This window comes from Schistocerca americana, chromosome X (genome assembly GCF_021461395.2).
Source record: "Schistocerca americana isolate TAMUIC-IGC-003095 chromosome X, iqSchAmer2.1, whole genome shotgun sequence".
Classification (NCBI taxonomy): domain Eukaryota; kingdom Metazoa; phylum Arthropoda; class Insecta; order Orthoptera; family Acrididae; genus Schistocerca; species Schistocerca americana.
In genome coordinates, this window is record NC_060130.1 from 201,937,665 (window position 1) to 201,960,714 (window position 23,050).

A 23,050-nucleotide genomic window follows, 5' to 3' on the forward strand; every position below is an offset into this window, starting at 1 on the left:
TTTCACAAATAGTGGTACAAGGTACCGTCCGCCATGCACCACACGGTGCCTTGCGGATTACGTATGTAGATATCTATGTATAGGACGTACAAGCTAGGAATTCCGCCAAAGTTATTTCATATAAATAACATGCCCCGACGTCGACTGAAACGATCTTCCTGTGAAGTGGAAAAGTTATCGAAGAACTAAACCAAAATAATGCTCTGGATGGCATGATAGACTGATTACCAAATTACGAAGCTGTTCAACGAAGCAGTTGTCGCAATAATATCGACTATTATAGATTAAGTCCGTCGCAAGTCAGTTACAGAAATCTCGCACGACTTAGCTTTCCAGTACTGTGTAACCGTAAGCTCTGAGAGTCCTTCAGCAACCACTGTTAGGCAAGAGTGTGGAACATTGTGCGTCATAGCGGAAACGAACACTTCCTGACACTCCACTCCTTTTTACATTCGTCAGACATCAGCAAAAACACCCTATGAGTACGTTAGCGTCTATAGAATAAATTACTGGGGTTAGGAGTGGACAGAGCACATCAGTGTTTAGCTGTACACAATTTGCTTAATTTCAGAATTATTATCGAAGAAGTACCCGAATTTTCATAGATAGTGACTGGACACTTACAGGACTGTTGTCAATATTACGCATTAAGTCCAGTTTAGCAGAAATAACCCCGAACACAACAATATCACATTTAAATAGAAAGTTCTCTACAAGATTGTTCTTGCTACTATAACGTGAAGTTGGCCAATATTACGACAAATCATCCGATTCCAGTTCTAAGTTGGGTACTATTTAGGATGACAATCAAGTCTATGGGGAATGGTTGGTTTTTGCGACAAGATGAGCAAAAGATTATTCAAGGTTGCTAGAGTTCACAGTGGACGCAAGCTGGAGAACCAACAAGTTTATGCCTCTGCCAGCAGAAATTACATTTTAGCTGCGATGTGCTGTCGGCTGCATGGCTGCTCTCACCCTCTGAAAACCCTACAAAAAGCTAATCAAAATCTTTACTGATTTTATCAGATGAAGCTGTCCTATGTTTCTCATTAGGCGAGAAAACATACACTTATCCCTAGTCTGGAAAATATGGCGATAAACACGTGCATAGATGGTGTAGCGAGTACACTTCAATGCCCTCTCAGTTCTCGCAAGAACAATTAACTACTTGGTTGTTTTGTTTCTCTGCTATCGGAGCTCAACGACTCTTCAGCTAATTTCTAGCTGAATGTTAGCCAAAGTGAACGCAGTGTTCACACAAAATTCCTTTTTGGCGTCGTACACAGCGTGATGTGCCCTGTTCTACACTTGACGCTGGTTCAGAGGTGAGTCCCCCAAGTTTTCGGTATTGTGTCTTGGGAATGTTCCTTTCATCTTGTGGAAACTACATCTGCCAATCGCAAAGGGCCTACCTTTAAACTGCATCGAAATTTCGCCCCTTTCTACTCCTTCCAAGTTTATTTCAGCTAATCGGATATTTGGTGCCCGCTCCTGACGCCTAAAAGTTACATGCGTACTTCACAAGCGTACATGAGCATTTCACATGATCAACTGTGTCGCTGGTCTGTTTGTATTCTGCTTCATCTGGAAGGGCCGCCCGGTTAGGGGAGCGGTCTTACACACGGCTTTCCGGAGCAGGAAGTAGCGTCTGGTCCCTGGCACGAATCCGCCCGGCGGACTTGTGTCGAGGACCGGTGAGCCTGCCAGTCTATGGATGGTTTTAAGGCGGTTTTCCATCTGCCTTGGCGAATGCGTGCGGGTTCCCCTTATTCCGCCTCAGCCACACTATGTCGGCGATTGCTGCGCAAACAAGTTCTCCACGTACGTGTACACCACCATTACTGTACCATGCAAACATAGGGATTACACTCGTCTGGTGAGACGTTCCCTGGGGGGTCCACCGGGGGCCGAACAGCACAATAACCCTGGGTTCGGTGTGGGACGGCAGAGGGGTGAAGTGGACTGCGGTAGTCGTCGTGGGGTTGTGGACCACTGCGGCTGCGGCGGGGACGGAGCCTCTCCATCGTTTCCAGGTCCCTAGTTAACAGATAACATCCATCTGGAAACTCCCCAGCGCTGTTTTCTAAAGAATTTCTCCATCGCAAGCAGCGCTGTCCCGCTACCTGTTCTCCTCAATGTGTCGCCCGGCACATTTGCTGTTCCTCTCGCTGCGGGCCACCAACCCCTCTCTAGAAGCGTTCCATTGTACCCGGGCCGTGATGGTGCAACTCGTGTCTGCCCCAAACTGAAACGTTTCCTCCCGCAGCTTTTTTCACCTTTTGCTCATTGACATGCAGGATTTGGGTTCGGTGTGTCAATACTGTCGAATTAAGTGTCATCACTTTGCATTACATACTGTACATGTTGATATGCAAATCTGCTTATTATCGCCGAAGTATGTCAGGTGACATATTCATATACCTGTTACGACTTACACAATCTCTCATGTAATGGTGCAAAATTGACATTAATTCAGTCTGCCACCTTACAGCTTACTTGCCGCAGTGGATACACCGGTTCCCGTAAGATCACAGAAGTTAAGCGCTGTCGGGCTTGGCCGGCGCTTGGATGGGTGACCATCCAGCCGCCACACGCTGTTGCCGTTTTTCGGGGTGCACTCAGCCTCGTGATGCCAATTGAGGAGCTACTCGACCGAATAGTAGCGGCTTCGGTCAAGAATACCATCATAACGACCGGGAGAACAGTGTGCTGACCCCACGCCCTTCCTATCCGCATCCTCCCCTGAGGATGACACGGCGGTCGGATGGTCCCGGTAGGCCACTTGTAGCCTGAAGACGGAGTAGCTTACAACTTAACATCAAGAAAAGAAGTGTTACGTACCGATTGGGTGGAATTTTAAGACGAAACAGTCGCTAGTGGGCAACTTAAGAGACTCCCGTGTATTAGGCCTACCAATATCAGTGGAGCTCTGTTAGGATCTGTCTGTATTTCTGTGTTTCTCTAGCTGCTCGTGGGCAAAAGTGGTGTCTACTAATTACCATAAAGCAATCACAGGGGATCGCATGGGCCTTTTAGTAGTAAGTGTAGGGTACTTACAATAAAACTTTCTCTACTTGAGCCAGTGTAGACAGAAAACTACTTACCGTGTTGGTACCCAAACGTATAGGAGTGATGTTCAGACAGCACACTGCAGGAGTTGCGTTGTTAGTAGTGGTAGTGTAATGAGTTGTCGTTAGCGCCAGTACTGGTACAGCGATGTGGGGTTGAAATACAAGCATCATTCTGCATTAAAGTTGAAGGCGAGCAAAGCTTTACTCGTAATTCTCTGTTATCAAATCAACATCAGTAGTGCTGCTGTTTCGATGCATTATTTGTAATTTCTCTTCGGCTTTGAGCACTATGGGACTTAACTTCTGAGATCATCAGTCCCCTAGAATTTAGAACTACTTAAACCTAACTAACCTACGGTCTTCACACACATCCATGCCCGAGGCAGGATTCGAACCTGCGACCGTAGCGGTTGCACGGTTCCAGACTGTAGCGCCTAGAACCGCTCGGCCATCCCGGCCGGCTGCTGCTCTTAACGAGGACCGACAAGTTAAAGGAATACTGAGAGGTCATCTTTTTACACGGGGATTGACGAACAAGATTTGGAAGATCAAATTCACTTGCAATTTGCTCCTGGGAGAGGCCAACGGCTAACAGCGCCACGATATTGAAGTCATCTTGCCATGGCTGAGAATGCTGGACGCAATGTGCAATCTTCAAGCAGTGCGCGAGGTGGGTCACGACACATGAACATTCCATGGTCCACCGTTCGAAAAGTGCTTCTAGCAATTGTGAAATGGTATCTCTACTGCAGTTGCAAGCTGTGGATGCAGGCCTTCCTCACACTGAGGAAACGTTTTGTAATATGGAACGTAAACATGATACGCAACTAACACATGTTATCATCTCATGCGGAAATTAAAATGTTTCTTTCGATGCATTATTTGTAATTTCTCTTCGGCCAGTCCTTGCAAATGTTTGCACGAGGTTTCGTTGTCCTAAGACCACCAGTTTCTCGTGGGGATCCTCTGAAATAGCAAAACTTTAATTGTAAACAACCTGTACATCTATCGGCCAAGAGAGTCCTGAAAAGCAGCCATCTTGAATAGTAGCGTCAAAAACTGAAGCGTAACAGGCAACGGCTAACATTCTAAAATGTCAACAGTTTACACTGAAAGTACGAGGAGCCTTCTGGTTTGCTCGCCCCCATATTGTTACTTAATATGCCGACGTTTGTCTGATTACCAAGTGCTGCACTGCATACGAACTTTCGTGTGATTACAAAGGTAGGTTAGTCGCAGCACATGACGATGTGCAATGGTTAGGACACTGGACTTGCGTTCAGGTGGAACTAAATTTACTGCCTGTGCATACATTTTGATCTCGGTTTAGACCATTCGGATCTATTGCCAGAGTTATTTCAATAAGGCGACGGCCGATTTCCTTCCCCATTCGGTGTAAGTATTACTATAATTTTGTCTGCATTGTTTCGACGTTGAGTAGCCAAACTCTAACCTTCACTGTACTTCACTTCCAAAATAGCCAATCATTGTTCGACGAGGTTATGGGCGTGAAGCCAGATCGTCATTTCCTTTACCAGCATATAGTATCTGAAGAGATCAGCCGTAGTGAAGTCGACTCCACGCAGACATTTTGGGTTACACTCGTTTGGTATGAGACGTTCCCAGAGGGGTCCACTGGGGGCCGAACCGCACAAGAACCATGGGTTCGGTGTGGGGTGGCGGTGGGGTGGGTGGACTGCTGAGGTCTGTTGTGGGGTTGTGAACCACTGAGGGCTACGGCGGGACGAAGCCTCTCCGTTGTTTCTAGGTCCCTGGTTCAATACACCTTCCGTCAAGCACTTCACAGTGGTTTGTAGACTGTGTATGTAGATTCAGATCAAGATGAGGTGGTACCGATATGTAATCCATCACGAAAACGTGTGCCTAAGCAACTGACTTCCGAATGAAACCAATGCACATTTCACACAACTTCTCATTAACGGCCAGTGAGACAGAACATCTGATGCCTTTTCCTCCGTCGACAGTTGCAAAACGTCTTAACGTAATGGAGATTTATTCATTCGGCAGCAGTTTCGGAACGTAGTAGCAAGTTCTTTCATGGCCATAAACAGTGACGTCAGCCCTCTATACGACATCCCATTTAGCGATTAGCGGAAGCCTATTACGCCATTCCTTCTGTAATTATTTATGGAATATTTTATGCGTCTCTGTCTTCGGCGGCCCGAAATATTCAGGGTTGTGGCTGCTACTTTGAAGGAGCGAAAATTTAATTTCCCCATGAGACGCGATTACCTTTCAATCCTACTTCTAGAATTGTAAATAAACATCACGGGGATGAGGACTAAATGGGATAAATGATAATACAAAACAATCGCATACAGCTACGCTAAGGGAGTGCTTGGTTCAAACATAGTCTGTTATTACAGCTTTTATTCACTCAAATTCCTTGCGGTGAACGGTGGTGATGTGAATGTAAGCGCTAAACATTAATGATAAAATTGTTTCAAAAATCAGACAACTTTTTGTAGAAGGAAATGGGGAAAGCGAAAAAAAAAATGGATAAAACAATCGATACAGTGCTCTCGAAGATTATTTACTTTCAATCGCCTGTAGGTTGGTTTATTCCCCAAACCAAACATCAGGTAATTGAAAGTAAATGATCTTAGACTTTTTTGACGCCTAATACAACTATCTTTTGATCTTCCGCAATACTGAAGCTGTAATGTGGATCTAGTGGAATGGTACACTTTTTAAGAACAGTCCCGAGATCTTGAAGAGTTCAAGTAGTTGACATAACACTCGTTAATATTTTCATTGAACTTTTTTTTCATACTCCGGAATTTTTCGAAATTCGTGATCAAAGGATTCCGGCTCAGTGCAGTTCCAGCTCAGTTGGCATAAACTGCACAACAACAACAAAAATTCTGCGCTACCTGCATTTTTATCAATATGTGTGGACTTAGATTTAAGGGGAATAGAGAATAAGTAGTATAAAACCAAATAAATGATCTGTAAAAACATAAATAAAATAATAATCGAACCTATAGCAGTTTCTTATAAAGTGATCATCTTTGTATGTTTGTGAAATAAAAATTTGCTGCTGCGTAACAGTCAGTGCGCTGTAGTTTCATGATGTGCGCTGTAACGTGGTTGAATCCTAGTTATGCTCTGCACAAGGTGGCGAGGACTGTGCTACTCAAAACTGTCCCACTCTTCATCTGTGGTCTCCTGAGGTTTTACAGTGTGTGAAGATGGTTCCTTGAATGTCTCACTGCAAGTGTCAACAGGTCCCAAGCATAATCATGCGTGCTTCTGTCAACATCTACTGCATTGGTTGATTTTTGCCTCCAGGAGGAAGCTTTTCACGAAGTGGGCTGCGTGTGCTTGTGCATTACCGTTTTGAAAGGCGAACCCATCGCCCAAATATTGAATGTTGGGTTGCACCATTGGTTTTAGGATTATATCCCGATATTGCACAGTCCTTGGCAACGGCCTTACCGCAGTGGATACACCGGTTCCCGTCAGATCACCAAAGTTCACCACTTTCAGGCGCGGCTGGCACTAGGATGGGTCACCATCCGGGCCGCCATGCGCTGTTGCCATTTTTCGGGGTGCACTCAGCCTCATGATGCCAATTGAGGAACTACTCTACCGAATAGTAGCGGTTCCGGTCAAAGAAAACAATTATGACGACCGGGAGAACGGTGTGCTGACCACACACCTCTCCTATCCGCATCCTCATCTGAGGATGACACGGCGGTCGGATGGCCCCCATGGGCCGCTTCTGACCTGAAGACGGAGTGCAGAATGCACAGTCCTCAAATTACCCCCATAGTGGTGGGAAGCGTCCGACATCTGCAAATGTTACTTGCCCTAAACATGACGGATTCTGTTTTTATCCACAAACTAAGGATTGACCAGAGATAAATGCAGAGATGCATGTTGGGAGTCATCAGGAGAGACAAACAAACAAATGGATCAGAGAACAGATTTGAAGGCGTCGAAGAAGAGAAACAGTCTAGAGAATAACTGCAGTAGACCCATGGGACTCTCCTCTAAGGATGTTAGAATTTTTTGTCTACAGAAAGAGTGCAACGCCAGAAGACTAGCAAAATGGATGGACCAATGTTTGGTACAGATACTTCGCTTCTGCTGTTTTTATTATTATATATATATATATATATATATATATATATATATATATATATATATATATTTTACTGACTGCCTAATTTCTTATTGACGGCTATTGGGGTCTCTTAGCCGCTGTGTCTGGTAGTGTGCATAATTTTCGAGAAAGATGGTGCACTCGTCCCCCTCACTGGACCTTGGTAGTGCGTGATTTGCTGGATGAAACATTTCCGGATCGGTGGATTGGAAGGAACGGTCCAACACCCTGGTCACCCCGCTCTCCAGACATTACGCCCATTGACATTTTTTTTCTGGGGCTATATCAAGGACAGGGTCTTTGTCACACCAGTTGCTGGCGTCGACGAACTGAAGGCTAGGATACAAACTGCTGAGGGTGCTGTGACAGTACACATGTTCGCAAACACCTAGCGGGAACTGGAATACCGCCGCGACATTCTCCGAGCCACCAAGGGAGCACACGTTGAGGTTTACTAACGTAAGTGGTCTTAAAAAAATCTAGTAACACAAAGCTATGTAGCGGCATCAAATGTAAATTATTATGTGAGACGGTTATTCTGTAACAAATTGTTATAGTCAGGGCAAGACTTTGTGCTCACCCTGTATATCCTTACCACATGACTCATATTCTGTAACCAGTGTATAGTATGACAATTACCAAGACTACAGAAGGCGTATAGACACGTCAATGACCGGACGGAAGGTTCATAATTGCGTGGAAAAAATATGGACCATGAGGAGGATTTGAACACTGACCTCCCGCTGACACCATGATCACACAACCACGATGCCAGTCATCCTTGATAAGTGCTCCGTTTTCAGTTTTCATGGGCTATCCAGTGCTTTGTTTTTACCCCTAAATCTTAGGGGGGGGGGGGGGGGTTGTGTCACATGGTTAAAGTGCGTGGGATAATGGCCGCGTCCAGTGAGAAAGTGAGCCATGCCACATCTAGGATTGGCGTAGCTCACTTCCGCCGCTCCTGTATATCAGGGAATATGTCGTATACACGGCGCCCGTGATCACCAACCTCTCCTTCTTGTTGCCAGGTCTCTAACCGCCAGAGTTTAAGTTGGCGCTTGTTGTGAATTGGCACTCCACTGACCTGTTCAGTCCTGTCAGGTCGGCGCGTTTTGAGCCAGTATTATGCTGTCTAATATCGACTTTGTATATTCCTAGTGCCATGTACAGTACTTCCGCGGATGTGGCACCAAACACCCCAGATAGTGTTACTGTTTGTGCGACATTCCTTTGCTATCGCCTGACAGCTGTTTTGTTCACGACGAGTTTTGGACGATGTGTCCATGTCCTCGCAGTTAAGCTCAATACTGATTCGAAGAGCGCACAGTGGTATGTTCGTATCAGTGCGGTCGGTAACCTGTAATTGGCTGAGATTATTTGTACTAGTCTGTGTAATATTTTTTCGGCTTCATCCGCTTTCAATCGTATATGTTCGTTGAAGCTCTGTCTCTCGTCGAGGCTTACCCCTAAATAACTTGTTACTATTGTACCTTTAACGTTTTTGTCCACAAATTTAATGCAAGGAGTCTTTTTAGTGATCCTTGGATTAGAATATAAGTAGTTTCATTGTTTGCTACGGTTATGCGTGTGAAATCTTATGGGACTTAACTGCTAAGGTCATCAGTCCCTAAGCTTACACACTACTTAACCTAAATTATCCTAAGGACAAACACACACACCCATGCCCGAGGGAGGACTCGAACCTCCGCCAGGATCAGCCGCACAGTCCATGACTGCAGCGCCTAGACCGCGCGGCTAATCCTGCGCGGCCTGCTACGGTTAGCATGTGTGTTTCACCACTGAGTAAATTGTATGAAGTGTTCTTCTTGCTTTGTCACCCAGAAAATGGGCCCACGGATCGATCCTTGCGAACAATCTTACGTTATTTTCTTAATAACTTAGCGATTTCCTGAGCGCCATTCTGCGATCATGTCACTACAATAGACTAGGAAACTGTAGTGCAGGGCCCCAGGTACCTCCAATTCCTTAATCCTCGCGAACTTTGCAGGTCACCAGAGATGGTCAAAGGCGCCTGCCATGTCTATGGATATTGAAACTGCATATTAGACAGTCACACAGGACTCTTCTGGACTTAAGCTAGTCTGTTCATTAGACACACGGGACTAGGTGATTTAGGACAGGGGCAGGCAAACGTTGCACGCGGCTCATGAGCACACAGCGCTGCACGTGTGCTGCTCGCGTGCAATCGTCAAACGGGGCAGTGGCGACAGCCGGGAGGTTGCGGCAGTGTAGTACCAGGCTAAGATGCGGACGTTGAAGCGAAGCGTCCACTACGTAGCGAACGTTGTATTTCAATAACCGGAAAATGCAGAGTGAATCAAGGAAACGGAGAATTGGAGATTTGCTATCTTTTAAAAAGGAATGGGAGAATAATTTTTTTCTCTGAGCAAAAATGTGAAAATTGGAAATGTATAATATGTGACAGTATTCTGGCTGGTCAGCGCAAGTTTAATATTGAACGCCATTATAATAAATTTCAGTATGTTGCCGTTCTTGGTGCAATAAAAGAGGAATTTCTCAAGCGATTTGGGGATATATCTTACTTATCCCAAGGTTTTGAATAGTTCTCGAGATAATCTGCTGTTTCTATAGATGATATTCATCCCAGTTTGCAAATGGAATTAATAGATCTACAGCGTAATTCTCGTCTGAGAGACAAGTTCCTTTTGGCAAGACGTGTAATAGATTTTTATCACGACTTTCCACAGCAAGAGTTTCCTCGTCTCCATCGTGAAGCCATGAAGATAATGTCAATGTTTGGCTCGACATACGTTTGTGAGAGATTTTTTTCTGTTATGAAAGTCTCGGTTAAGAGCAAACATCAGTAATGAAAATTTACGTAACTGTTTGCGTTTGTCTGTATGTAGAAATTTTGTTGCAGACATTAAACGTATTGTAAACTCCATCTGTGATAATTAAATAAAACGTATCGTAGGTAATAGGTACTCTTTCAAACCACGATTACTTTCAAGCACTCCTACTAACCTTATTCCTTCATTCGATAAAGCAGGCCAGGAAACAAGACGCATTACAAAGGAAGAAGCGGAGAGACGGTATGGCGGGGAGGGGAGAGAAGCCGGTGGCCAGCTTGGCCCTGTGTGCGCGCAGAACACCTGTTAACTGCACGCGTGCATGTGCACCGCACACGTGCAGAATTCCTGCCCGCCCCTGATTTGGGATCTGACGGATTCGTATCCGTGGATTCTTTGATTATTACTTATTTGGCTGTCTTTCAAACTGTTGATACTCTACCCAGCGTCATTAAATATCCCGGCTAATATTGGGACGATCTTTGGTGATAAATGTTGTACTGCCTCAGAGTGTATCCTATTTGGCCCGGGTGTCTTTTTCTTTTTCATTATGTGTGTGGTACACACCACACGTATAGTAATGTATATGCATCTTGACGGTAATGATAGCGTCAGTGTGGATGCACACCGTGTCCGAAATCTTGCAAGATGGGGTAAATCTGCGAGCAGTGCGGATAATGGACGGTGGACGCTACATGTGTAGTGTGCAATAAGTTGAGAATTAGTGTTGGAAGCTAAGCGCTTCCGTATAGCCAAAGCGTTCAAGGCGACCGCTTGAGTGAAGCCGGAAATCCGGGTTCGAGTACTAGTCCGGCGCAAATTTTCACTTTTCGCCTCCGGCGGGAGAGGCCGCGCAGTTCGTGACATGGCGCCTCAAACAGCGCGACCATTCTGCGCAGCCAGAAACTGGAGCTCATACGGAGGTTTATTGATGGTATTTCTTTCCATGCACCATCCGCCAACGGAATGGAGAAGAGCAGAAATTATAGAAGTACCCTCTGCTACAGCCCGCCCGCCTAGCCGCGCGGTCTAATGCGCTGCTTCACGAGCGGGAAGGCGTGTCTGTCGCCGGCACGAATCCGCCCGGCGGATTAGTGTCGAGATTCCGGTGTGCCGGCCAGTCTGTGGATGGTTTTTAAGGCCGTTATCCATCTACCTCGGCGAATGTGGGCTATTTTCCCTTATTCTTCCTCCGTTACATTATTGCTGCGTAAACATCGTTTCCACGTACGCGTATCTTGCAAACAGTTGGAGTTACACTCGTCTCGTATGAGACGTCCCCCCCGGGGGGGGGGGGGGGGGAGGGGGGGGGGTCCACTGGGCACTGGGGGCCGAACCTCGGTTGTGAAGAACTGAGGGCTACGTCGGGATGAAGCCTTTCCATCGTTTCTACGTCCTCGGTTTAATACTATACAATACCCTCTACCACATATCTGTCACAAAATAGAACGTACAATAGAATACAGCCCTGATAACATCGATGCGATCTATGTCGCCGAACACTAGTCTCATGTTATTTAGATTCGTGTGTCTGGATACACCTAGCGGGAACTGGAATACCGCCGCGACATTCTCCGAGCCACCAAGGGAGCACACGTTGAGGTTTACTAACGTAAGTGGTCTTAAAAAAATCTAGTAACACAAAGCTATGTAGCGGCATCAAATGTAAATTATTATGTGAGACGGTTATTCTGTAACAAATTGTTATAGTCAGGGCAAGACTTTGTGCTCACCCTGTATATCCTTACCACATGACTCATATTCTGTAACCAGTGTATAGTATGACAATTACCAAGACTACAGAAGGCGTATAGACACGTCAATGACCGGACGGAAGGTTCATAATTGCGTGGAAAAAATATGAACCATGAGGAGGATTTGAACACTGACCTCCCGCTGACACCATGATCACACAACCACGATGCCAGTCATCCTTGATAAGTGCTCCGTTTTCAGTTTTCATGGGCTATCCAGTGCTTTGTTTTTACCCCTAAATCTTAGGGGGGGGGGGGGGGTTGTGTCACATGGTTAAAGTGCGTGGGATAATGGCCGCGTCCAGTGAGAAAGTGAGCCATGCCACATCTAGGATTGGCGTAGCTCACTTCCGCCGCTCCTGTATATCAGGGAATATGTCGTATACACGGCGCCCGTGATCACCAACCTCTCCTTCTTGTTGCCAGGTCTCTAACCGCCAGAGTTTAAGTTGGCGCTTGTTGTGAAATGGCACTCCACTGACCTGTTCAGTCCTGTCAGGTCGGCGCGTTTTGAGCCAGTATTATGCTGTCTAATATCGACTTTGTATATTCCTAGTGCCATGTACAGTACTTCCGCGGATGTGGCACCAGACACCCCAGATAGTGTTACTGTTTGTGCGACATTCCTTTGCTATCGCCTGACAGCTGTTTTGTTCACGACGAGTTTTAGACGATGTGTCCATGTCCTCGCAGTTAAGCTCAATACTGATTCGAAGAGCGCACAGTGGTATGTTCGTATCAGTGCGGTCGGTAACCTGTAATTGGCTGAGATTATTTGTACTAGTCTGTGTAATATTTTTTCAGCTTCATCTGCTTTCAATCGTATATGTTCGTTGAAGCTCTGTCTCTCGTCGAGGCTTACCCCTAAATAACTTGTTACTATTGTACCTTTAATGTTTTTGTCCACAAATTTAATGCAAGGAGTCTTTTTAGTGATCCTTGGATTAGAATATAAGTAGTTTCATTGTTTGCTACGGTTAGCATCTGTGTTTCACCACTGAGTAAATTGTATGAAGTGTTCTTCTTGCTTTGTCACCCAGAAAATGGGCCCACGGATCGATCCTTGCGAACAATCTTACGTTATTTTCTTAATAACTTAGCGATTTCCCGAGCGCCAGTCTACGATCATGTCACTACAATAGACTAGGAAACTGTAGTGCAGGGCCCCAGGTACCTCCAGTTCCTTAATCCTCGCGAACTTTGCAGGCCACCAGAGATGGTCAAAGGCGCCTGCCATGTCTATGGATATTGAAACTGCATATTAGACAGTCACACAGGACTCTTCTGGACTTAAGCTAGTCTGTTCATTAGACACACGGGACTAGGTGATTTAGGACAGGGGCAGGCAAACGTTGCACGCGGCTCATGAGCGCACAGAGCTGCACGTGTGCTGCTCGCGTGCAATCGTGGAACGGGGCAGTGCCGACAGCCTGCAGGTTGCGGCAGTGTAGTACCAGGCTAAGCTGCGGACGTTGAAGCGAAGCGTCCACTACGTAGTGAACGTTGTATTTCAATAACCGGAAAATGCAGAGTGAATCAAGGAGACGGAGAATTGTAGATTTGCTATCTTTTAAAAAGGAATGGGAGAATAATTTTTTTCTCTGTGCAAAAATGTGAAAATTAGAAATGTATAATATGTGACAGTATTCTGGCTGGTCAGCGGAAGTTTAATATTGAACGCCATTATAATAAATTTCAGTATGTTGCCGTTCTTGGTGCAATAAAAGAGGAATTTCTCAAGCGATTTGGGGATATATCTTACTTATCCCAAGGTTTTGAATAGTTCTCGAGATAATCTGCTGTTTCTATAGATGATATTCATCCCAGTTTGCAAATGGAATTAATAGATCTACAGCGTAATTCTCGTCTGAGAGACAAGTTCTTTTTGGCAAGACGTGTAATAGATTTTTATCACGACTTTCCACAGCAAGAGTTTCCTCGTCTCCATCGTGAAGCCATGAAGATAATGTCAATGTTTGGCTCGACATGCGTTTGTGAGAGATTTTTTTCTGATATGAAAGTCTCGGTTAAGAGCAAACATCAGTAATGAAAATTTACGTAACTGTTTGCGTTTGTCTGTATGTAGAAATTTTGTTGCAGACATTAAACGTATTGTAAACTCCATCTGTGATAATTAAATAAAACGTATCGTAGGTAATAGGTACTCTTTCAAACCACGATTACTTTCAAGCACTCCTACTAACCTTATTCCTTCATCCAATAAAGCAGGCCAGGAAACAAGACGCATTACAAAGGAAGAAGCGGGGAGACGGTATGGCGGGGAGGGGAGAGAAGCCGGTGGCCAGCTTGCCCCTGTGTGCGCGCAGAAAACCTGTTACCTGCACACGTGCAGGTGCACCGCACACGTGCAGAATTCCTGCCCGCCCCTGATTTAGGATCTGACGGATTCGTATCCGTGGATTCTTTGATTATTACTTATTTGGCTGTCTTTCAAACTGTTGATACTCTACCCAGCGTCATTAAATATCCCGGCCAATATTGGGACGATCTTTGGTGATAAATGTTGTACTGCCTCAGAGTGTATCCTATTTGGCCCGGGTGTCTTTTTCTTTTTCATTATGTGTGTGGTACACACCACACGTATAGTAATGTATATGCATCTTGACGGTAATGATAGCGTCAGTGTGGATGCACACCGTGTCCGAAATCTTACAAGATGGGGTAAATCTGCGAGCAGTGCGGATAATGGACGGTGGACGCTACATGTGTAGTGTGCAATAAGTTGAGAATTAGTGTTGGAAGCTAAGCGCTTCCGTATAGCCGAAGCGTTCAAGGCGACCGCTTGAGTGAAGCCGGAAATCCGGGTTCGAGTACTAGTCCGGCGCAAATTTTCACTTTTCGCCTCCGGCGGGAGAGGCCGCGCAGTTCGTGACATGGCGCCTCAAACAGCGCGACCATTCTGCGCAGCCAGAAACTGGAGCTCATGCGGAGGTTTATTGATGGTATTTCTTTCCATGCACCATCCGCCAACGGAATGGAGAAGAGCAGAAATTATAGAAGTACCCTCTGCTACAGCCCGCCCGATAGCCGCGCGGTCTAATGCGCTGCTTCCCGAGCGGGAAGGCGTGTCTGTCGCCGGCACGAATCCGCCCGGCGGATTAGTGTCGAGATTCCGGCGTGCCGGCCAGTCTGTGGATGGTTTTTAAGGCTGTTATCCATCTACCTCGGCGAATGTGGGCTATTTTCCCTTATTCTTCCTCCGTTACATTATTGCTGCGTAAACACAGTTTCCACGTACGCGTATCTTGCAAACAGTTGGAGTTACACTCGTCTCGTATGAGACGTCCCGGGGGGGGGGGGGGGGGGGGGGGCACTGGGCACTGGGCACTGGGGGCCGAACCTCGACCTCGGTTGTTTAGAGCTGAGGGCTACGTCGGGATGAAGCCATTCCATCGTTTCTACGTCCTCGGTTTAATACTATACAATACCCTCTACCACATATCTGTCACAACATAGAACGTACAATAGAATACAGCCCTGATAACGTCGATGCGATCTATGTCGCCGAACACTAGTCTCATGTTATTTAGATTCGTGTGTCTGGATCCTAAAGAAAAGTAAAGTAATGATGTGCCAACGAATTATGGGTTTGGATCTAAGCTTCCTTAACTACTAAGTTAAGCTTACTTAGCTCAGAAACATGCCGGACCTCTCAAAGATTCTGTGCTGTGTCGTGTTGTAGCTATTATTTCAGATCATAGTAAGAGGAGGTGCTGGAAAAGTTATGCCCCGAATCTTTTTTGTGAAAACTCAAAGAGATTTTAAAATAAACTTTATTAACATTCTACATCTTTAGTCTACATGTCTACATATTTTCAGCCTTCTGCCGAATTCTTGTGTGTAACACAGAGGTGTGTAGTGTAGCTACTTCGGTACATGAGAAACAGCGTTCTGTATTCCAGTATGCTGGCCGGAGTGGCCGTGCGGTTCTAGGCGCTGCAGTCTGGAGCCGAGCGACCGCTACGGTCGCAGGTTCGAATCCTTCCTCGGGCATGAATGTGTGTGCTGTCCTTAGGTTAGTTAGGTTTAATTAGTTTTAAGTTCTAGGCGACTGATGACCTCAGAAGTTAAGTCGCATAGTGCTCAGAGCGATTTATTCCAGTTTCGAGTTAAAAGGATTCGACCACACATGGAGCACTCTCTCCTTCAGCATGACAATGCTCAAATGGTTCAAATGGCTTTGAGCGCTATGGGACTTAACATCAAGTTATTTACCTTCTCAAAAAAATGGTTCAAATGGCTCTGAGCACTATGGGACTTAACATCTCAGGTCATCAGTCCCCTAGAACTTAGAATTACTTAAACCTAACTAACCTAAGTACATCACACACATGCATGCCCGAGGCATGATTTGAACCTGCGACCGTAGCTGTCGCGCAGATCCACACTGAAGCGCCTAGAACCGCTCGGCCACAGCGGCCGGCCGTGACAATGCCAGACCATGTACTAATGCTGCGACATTTGCAACAATCCGACTCCTTGGTTTCACTGTCATCGATCATCCTCCATAGATTCCAGACTTGGCTCCGTCCATTGTTAACCTGTTTCCAAAAATTAAAGAAAACCTTCGTGGAGTTTCTGATAGTAATGAAGCTGTGCAAGCAGAGGTGAAGCTGTGGCTTCGTCAACAAAGGCAAACATTGTACGGTGACGGTGTCAACAAACTGGTCTGTCGTTGGGAGAAATATGTTCGACGCGACGGTGACTGTCGAAAAATAAATATGTAGACATGAAGAATAATGATGTAGATTTTTAGTAATGTATATTTTACTTAAAAAGGTTTCAAGGCTGTCACATAAAAAAATTTGGAGGTATAATGTTTCAGCACGCCTTCGTATCTTTCAAACAAATGGACTGTGTCAATCGTTTTGATAGGATTGATACTGAACTCCATACCACTATGAGATATCCTTATATAAATTTTCATACAGTTAAATTTTTATAAAAATCTTTATCAGTTCCTAATCGTGGGAAATAATACCAATCAGCGCGAGCATGAAGGCAAGATTAACGGAGAACGTGATGGGAGATTTACGAGGGTAATCCCAAAAGTAAGGTCTCCTATTTTTTATAAGTACGTAGACCTGTTTATTTCTACAATGGTTTACATCAGTGTACAGCTTGAACATTTAGCTATTTTTCGACGTAATCACCATTTCTGTAGATGCATTTTTGTAGACGCTGTGGCAGTTTTTGCTTGCCCATGTCATACCAGCTCGCCATCATGCTGTTCAGAAATTTATGAACCCCTTCTTTCACCTCGTAGTCGGAGCTGAATCGCTGGGACCACAATTAACGCTGACAGGTACTGTGAGACACTGAAAAAACTCAGATGGGCAATTCTGAACCGGAGAGGAGGAATGTTGAGCAAGGGCGTACACATTCTCCATACAACGCTCGCCCACACATCGCTCGGCAAACCGTTGCTCTCCTGTCACAGTTTCAGTGGAACATAATCACCCACCCACCCTATAGTCCTGACTTGGCGCCCAATGACTATCACCTTTTCCCTAGGTTAAAAGAACATTTGGTCGGATAGCGATTCAGCTCCAACGACGAGGTGAAAGAAAAGGTTCATAACTTTCTGAAAAGCATGGCGGTGAGCTGGTATAACAAGGGCATACAAAAACTGCCACAGCGTCTACGAAACTGCAGCGACAGAAATGGCGATTATGTCGAAAAATAGCTAAATGTTCAAGCTGTAAACTGATGTAAACCATTGTAGAAATAAACAGGTCTATTTACTTATAAAAAAATAGGAGACCTTACTTTTGGGATTACTCTCGTAACTGTAAGTGGAAAAATTGTGAATCAACGATGATTTGAAAGACAAATCCTTATTTGTTAGTTAGGACCTGACGTCATAATGTGAATTACCCTGTTTATTTAAATGCCGTTTAGCCAATAAAACAGCATTTAAGAAGGGACAGTCCTATATTGATTTCCGTTATCGTCGCGATTTAGGTTCCCTATTTCCCTAAGGCCCCTGAATTTGATTGCAGTGCAACTCGCCGCAAATGAGAGCACGTAGTTCTTCGGCTTGCACGGGAACCACTTTTCCGGGGATCGATGGAGCTCTGCCTCTGTGCGCAGAGATTAGAGCGTGGCAGGCATTTCAAGCATATTGAAAACCCCGATCACTGTTGCTGGTCAGTCTAATGTCTTCAGATTTCATTTTTCAGAGCAATAAAATTACTTACTTATCGAGTCCTCAAGCGTTATTTTATTCAGCCCTGTACTCTTCAGCGATCTCTATCGAAAAGCCAAGACGTTTCGGAAAATCTTCCTTAGACGTGTGTTTCGTTGTGGGCTGAATATTTCGTGTTCTGGGGTCGTGGTTGGAGATGTTCTTTTTAGGAAGCTATTGGTATAACGTTGGACTATACAGGGTGTTACAAAAAGGTACGGCCAAACTTTCAGGAAACATTCCTCACACACAAATAAAGAAAAGATGTTATGTGGACATGTGTCCGGAAACGCTTAATTTCCATGTTAGAGCTCATTTTAGTTTCGTCCGTATGTACTGTACTTTCTCGATTCGCCGGCAGTTGGTCCAATTGAAGGAAGGTAATGTTGACTTCGGTGCTTGAATTGACATGCGATTCATTGCTCTACAGTACTAGCATCAAGCACATCAGTACGTAGCATCAACAGGTTAGTGTTCATCACGAAAGTGGTTTTGCAGTCAGTGCAATGTTTACAAATGCGGAGTTGGCAGATGCCCATTTGATGTATGGATTAGCACGGGGCAATAGCCGTGGCGCGGTACGTTTGTATCGAGACAGATTTCCAGAACGAAGGTGTCCCGACAGGAAGACGTTCGAAGCAATTGATCGGCGTCTTAGGGAGCACGGAACATTCCAGACTATGACTCGCGACTGGGGAAGACCTAGAACGACGAGGAAACCTGCAGTGGACGAGGCAATTCATCGTGCAGTTGACGATAACCCTAATGTCAGCGTCAGAGAAGTTGCTGCTGTACAAGGTAACGTTGACCACGTCACTGTATGGAGAGTGCTACGGGAGAACTAGTTGTTTCCGTACCATGTACAGCGTGTGCAGGCACTATCAGCAGCTGATTGGCCTCCACGGGTACACTTCTGCGAATGGTTCATCCAACAATGTGTCAATCCTCATTTCAGTGCAAATATTCTCTTTACGGATGAGGCTTCATTCCAACGTGATCAAATTGTAAATTGGCACAATCAACATGTGTGGGCTGACGAGAATCCGCACGCAATTGTGCAATCACGTCATCAACACAGATTTTCTGTGAACGTTTGGGCAGGCATTGTTGGTGATGTCTTGATTGGGCCCCATGTTCTTCCATCTACGCTCAATGGAGCACGTTATCATGATTTCATACGGGATGCTCTACCTGTGCTGCTAGAACATGTGCCTTTACAAGTACGACACAAAATGTGGTTCATGCACGATGGAGCTCCTGCACATTTCAGTCGAAGTGTTCGTACGCTTCTCAACAACAGATTCGATGACCGATGAATTGGTAGAGGCGGACCAATTCCATGGCCTCCACGCTCTCCTGACCTAAACCCTCATGACTTTCATTTATGGGGGCATTTGAAAGCTCTTGTCTACGCAACCCTGGTACCAAATGTAGAGACTCTTCGTGCTCGTATTGTCGACGACTGTGATACAATACGCCATTCTCCAGGGCTGCATCAGCGCATCAGGGATTCCATGCGACGGAGGATGGATGCATGTATCCTCGCTAACGGAGGACATTTGGAACATTTCCTGTAACAAAGTGTTTGAAGTCACGCTGGTACGTTCTGTTGCTGTGTGTTTCCATTCCATGATTAATGTGATTTGAAGAGAAGTAATAAAATGAGCTCTAACATGGAAAGTTAGCGTTTCCGGACACATGTCCACATAACATATTTTCTTTCTTTGTGTGTGAGGAATGTTTCCTGAAAGTCTGGCCGTACCTTTCTGTAACACCCTGTATATAGGCATAGCATCATAGAAATGGTGTTTTAGTAGACTCGAGGCTGTAATTCCTATGACCGTTATTACAATCTTCCCACACTAACGCACGTGTGCGTAGTATCACGTCACCCAAATGTTCAGGTTCTTCTTCTTCGTCTCCCGTCTCTCTGTTCGTTTCTGCCACTTCTCTCTATCCTCATCCATGCTTTTGTCTTTCCTGTTCGACCCTTCGTCCTCAGTCCTCCTCATCCCAGCCATTTAGCCTTTCCTCCCCCCTCCTCCTCACCACCACCACCATCATCCCACCACTTACTTCTCCTCAGGTCGTGATATGAGCAATACTTGAAAAACTAAGAGAAATTATCTAACTGCTATTACTGTTGTTTATCAGTTCTTTCTTGAGACCGCCGTATAGCGTATATCCATTTACCTAGTCTACAAAAAGTTCGGTCTTGTTGCGTAGCGTTACTGCAATGCCGCTGGACTCCGAGGTAACCCCTTCGAATCTGGACGGTAAGAGTTTTCTCACGATAGGACATGGCCAGGCAAGCGGAGGAGGGAAGGGATACGTAACCTCTTAAACATATTCGCAAAACGGCACTAAGTTTCATAGTGTCTTTCATCTCCCATGAGCATTAAAACGATAAACGTGACGTTACACACCCACCTATCACAAGCACCGACGCCAAACACTAATACATGCACCTTGGACGCACGACTGCTGAAATCGCGCCAGATAGAGAGGTTCTCAACAAGCAGTGAGCCAAATGGACGGCATTGATCGATAATAATGAGCCGGAACATCTCTAGGAAAATGGTTCAAATGGCTCTGAGCACTATGGGACTTAACTTCTAAGGTCATCAGTCCCCTAGACTTAGAACTACTTAAACCTAACTAACCTAAGGACATCACACACATCCATGCCCGAGGCAGGATTCGAACCTGCGACCGTAGCAGTAGCGCTGTTCCGGACTGAGCGCCTGAACCACTAGACCACCGCGGCCGGCTTCGAATCCTGCCTCGGGCATATATGTGTATGATGTCCTTAAGTTAGTTACGTTTAAGTAGTTCTAAGTTCTAGGGGACTGATGACCTCAGATGTTAAGTCCCATAGTGCTCAGAGCCATTTGAACCATTTTGTTATCGCGATTTTGAAAACAGCCGACAAACAGTTTCTGTAGTTCTTCCCACGAATGACACCGTTATTACCGTAACCAACTATAATTCACTTATTAGCATTAAAGTTACATATTCTGCGTCGAAATCGAACTGCCAAGTACAAGTTCTCTGCCTTCAAGTTAGATCAGCACCAGTGGTACTGCGGTAAATATTAAACTGATGGCATTCTTCTGTTTTAAGAGAGACGATGATGCTGTACAAAGTCCCAATTTTTACACAGTCCAATTTCTTTTCACAATCCGATCTAGTCACTCTCACAAATAATGGCGATGATGATGATGATGATGATGATGATGACAACACAAACACCCAGTCCCCAGGCAGAGGAAATCAACAACCCAGCCGGGAATCGAACCCGGGACCCCGTGGTCTAGAGGTAGCAACGCTAGCCCCTAGACCACGAGCTGCGGACTTTCTTTTAAGATTCCGCAGTAAGCTGTAATAGCCCGCCCCGTTAGCTGTGCAGTCTAACGCACTGCTTTCCGAGCGGGAAGGCGTGCCGGTCCGCGGCACGAATCCGCCCTGCGGATTAGGTGTACCGGCCAGTCCGTGGATGGTTTTTAAGGCGGTTTTCCATCTGCCTCGGCGAATGCGGGCTGGTTGCCCCTATTCCGCCTCAGTTACACTATGTCGGTGATTGCTCCGCAAACAGTGTCTCCACGTAAGCGTACACCATAATTACTGTACCGCGCAAACACTTGGGGTTACACTCCTCTGGTGTGAGACGTTCCCAGCGGGGCCCACTGGGGGGCCGAACCGCACAATAACCCTGGGTTCGGTGTGGGGCGGCGGAGGGGTGAGTGGACTGTTGCAGCTTGTTGGGGGATTGTGAACCACTGAGGGCTACGGCAGGGACGAAGCCTCTCCGTCGTTTCTAGGTCCCCAGATCAGTACAATACAATACAAGTTGTAATAACAGGTGTCCTGATCGTACTGTCAGTAATATATGCATATATCAGTCATCTGACATCCGCAGCTATATAAAGGCCTCCTCTAGACTTCTCCATGAATCAAATCATTCAGCTATGTGTATCCATGTTGCGCCCGCATATTTTCTAATGGCATCCACTCAGTTTCCATTACTACATTGTCTCGGTCTTCTCTTACCTTAAACAGAGAACTCCCTCCACCAAACTATGGTACATTCATTTCGCTACATGAGCCACCCACTTCCATTTCGTAAGATTCGACAAATTCTTGTTAGTTTTCTGGAGATTTGTGGTACACTCACACAGTTCCCGCCAATTGTGAGCCGGTTGTTTGAGGGCGCGGAGCTGGTGTTGGATAACGTCCCAGATGTGTTTTATCGGGTTCAGATAAGGCGCATTTGATGGCCGAGACATCAGTGTGAGTTAACCACTGTGCTCCTCAAACCGCTCTAGCACGATTCTGGCAATGTTACAGGGACAATAATCCTGTTGGAAAACATCATGCATGAATGCTTGTAGGTAGTCCACAATAATGTTCACGTAGTCCACAGTTGTCAAGTTGCCTTCGAGTACTACTACAGGTCCCATGGAAGCCCAAGATAAAGATCGCTATGGTAACGAAGGGGACAACTTCTTAGACAGGATCATTACTGGTGACGAAACATGGATCCATCATTTCGAGCCGGAGAGTAAACGGCAGACTATGAAATGGAAACATCCAAATGCATCGTGCAAGAAAAAGTTCAAGACCCAACTGTCCGCAGGAAAACTGATGCGCACGGTTTTTGGGACGCACAAAGTCCAGTACTGGAACTTTATGGGAAAAGGGGCACAACAATAATCAGCATATGTTACAGTGAGATGTTTACTTCCGCCGGCCGGTGTGGCCGTGCGGTTCGAGGCGCTTCGTCCTGCAACCGCGTGACCGCTACGGTCGCAGGTTCGAATCCTGCCTCGGGCATGGATGTGTGTGGTGTCCTTAGGTTAGTTAGGTTTAAGTAGTTCTAAGTTCTAGGGGACTGATGACCTCAGAAGTTACGTCCCATAGTGCTCAGAGCCATTTTTGCTTACTTCCAGGCTAAACCTGCAACTCGAAACAAACGCCGAGTGTTGCTGTCAAAAGGTGTTGTGTTGTTGCACGACAATGCCCATCCGCATACTGCTGCTCACACTGCTGAAACGCTA

At 45.7% G+C, this 23,050-nt stretch overlaps 1 protein-coding gene across 1 annotated transcript in view; it reads left to right on the forward strand.

Annotated features, from left to right (window-relative positions):
* The first annotated feature begins 20,229 nt into the window (after positions 1 to 20,229).
* Positions 20,230 to 23,050, forward strand: part of LOC124555919 (cell surface glycoprotein 1-like) — a 546,947-nt gene continuing 544,126 nt past the window's right edge. The window contains exon 1 of the mRNA XM_047129974.1: positions 20,230 to 20,269. Coding sequence (XP_046985930.1) covers positions 20,230 to 20,269 — 40 coding nt within the window. The remainder of the gene's footprint in view (positions 20,270 to 23,050) is intronic.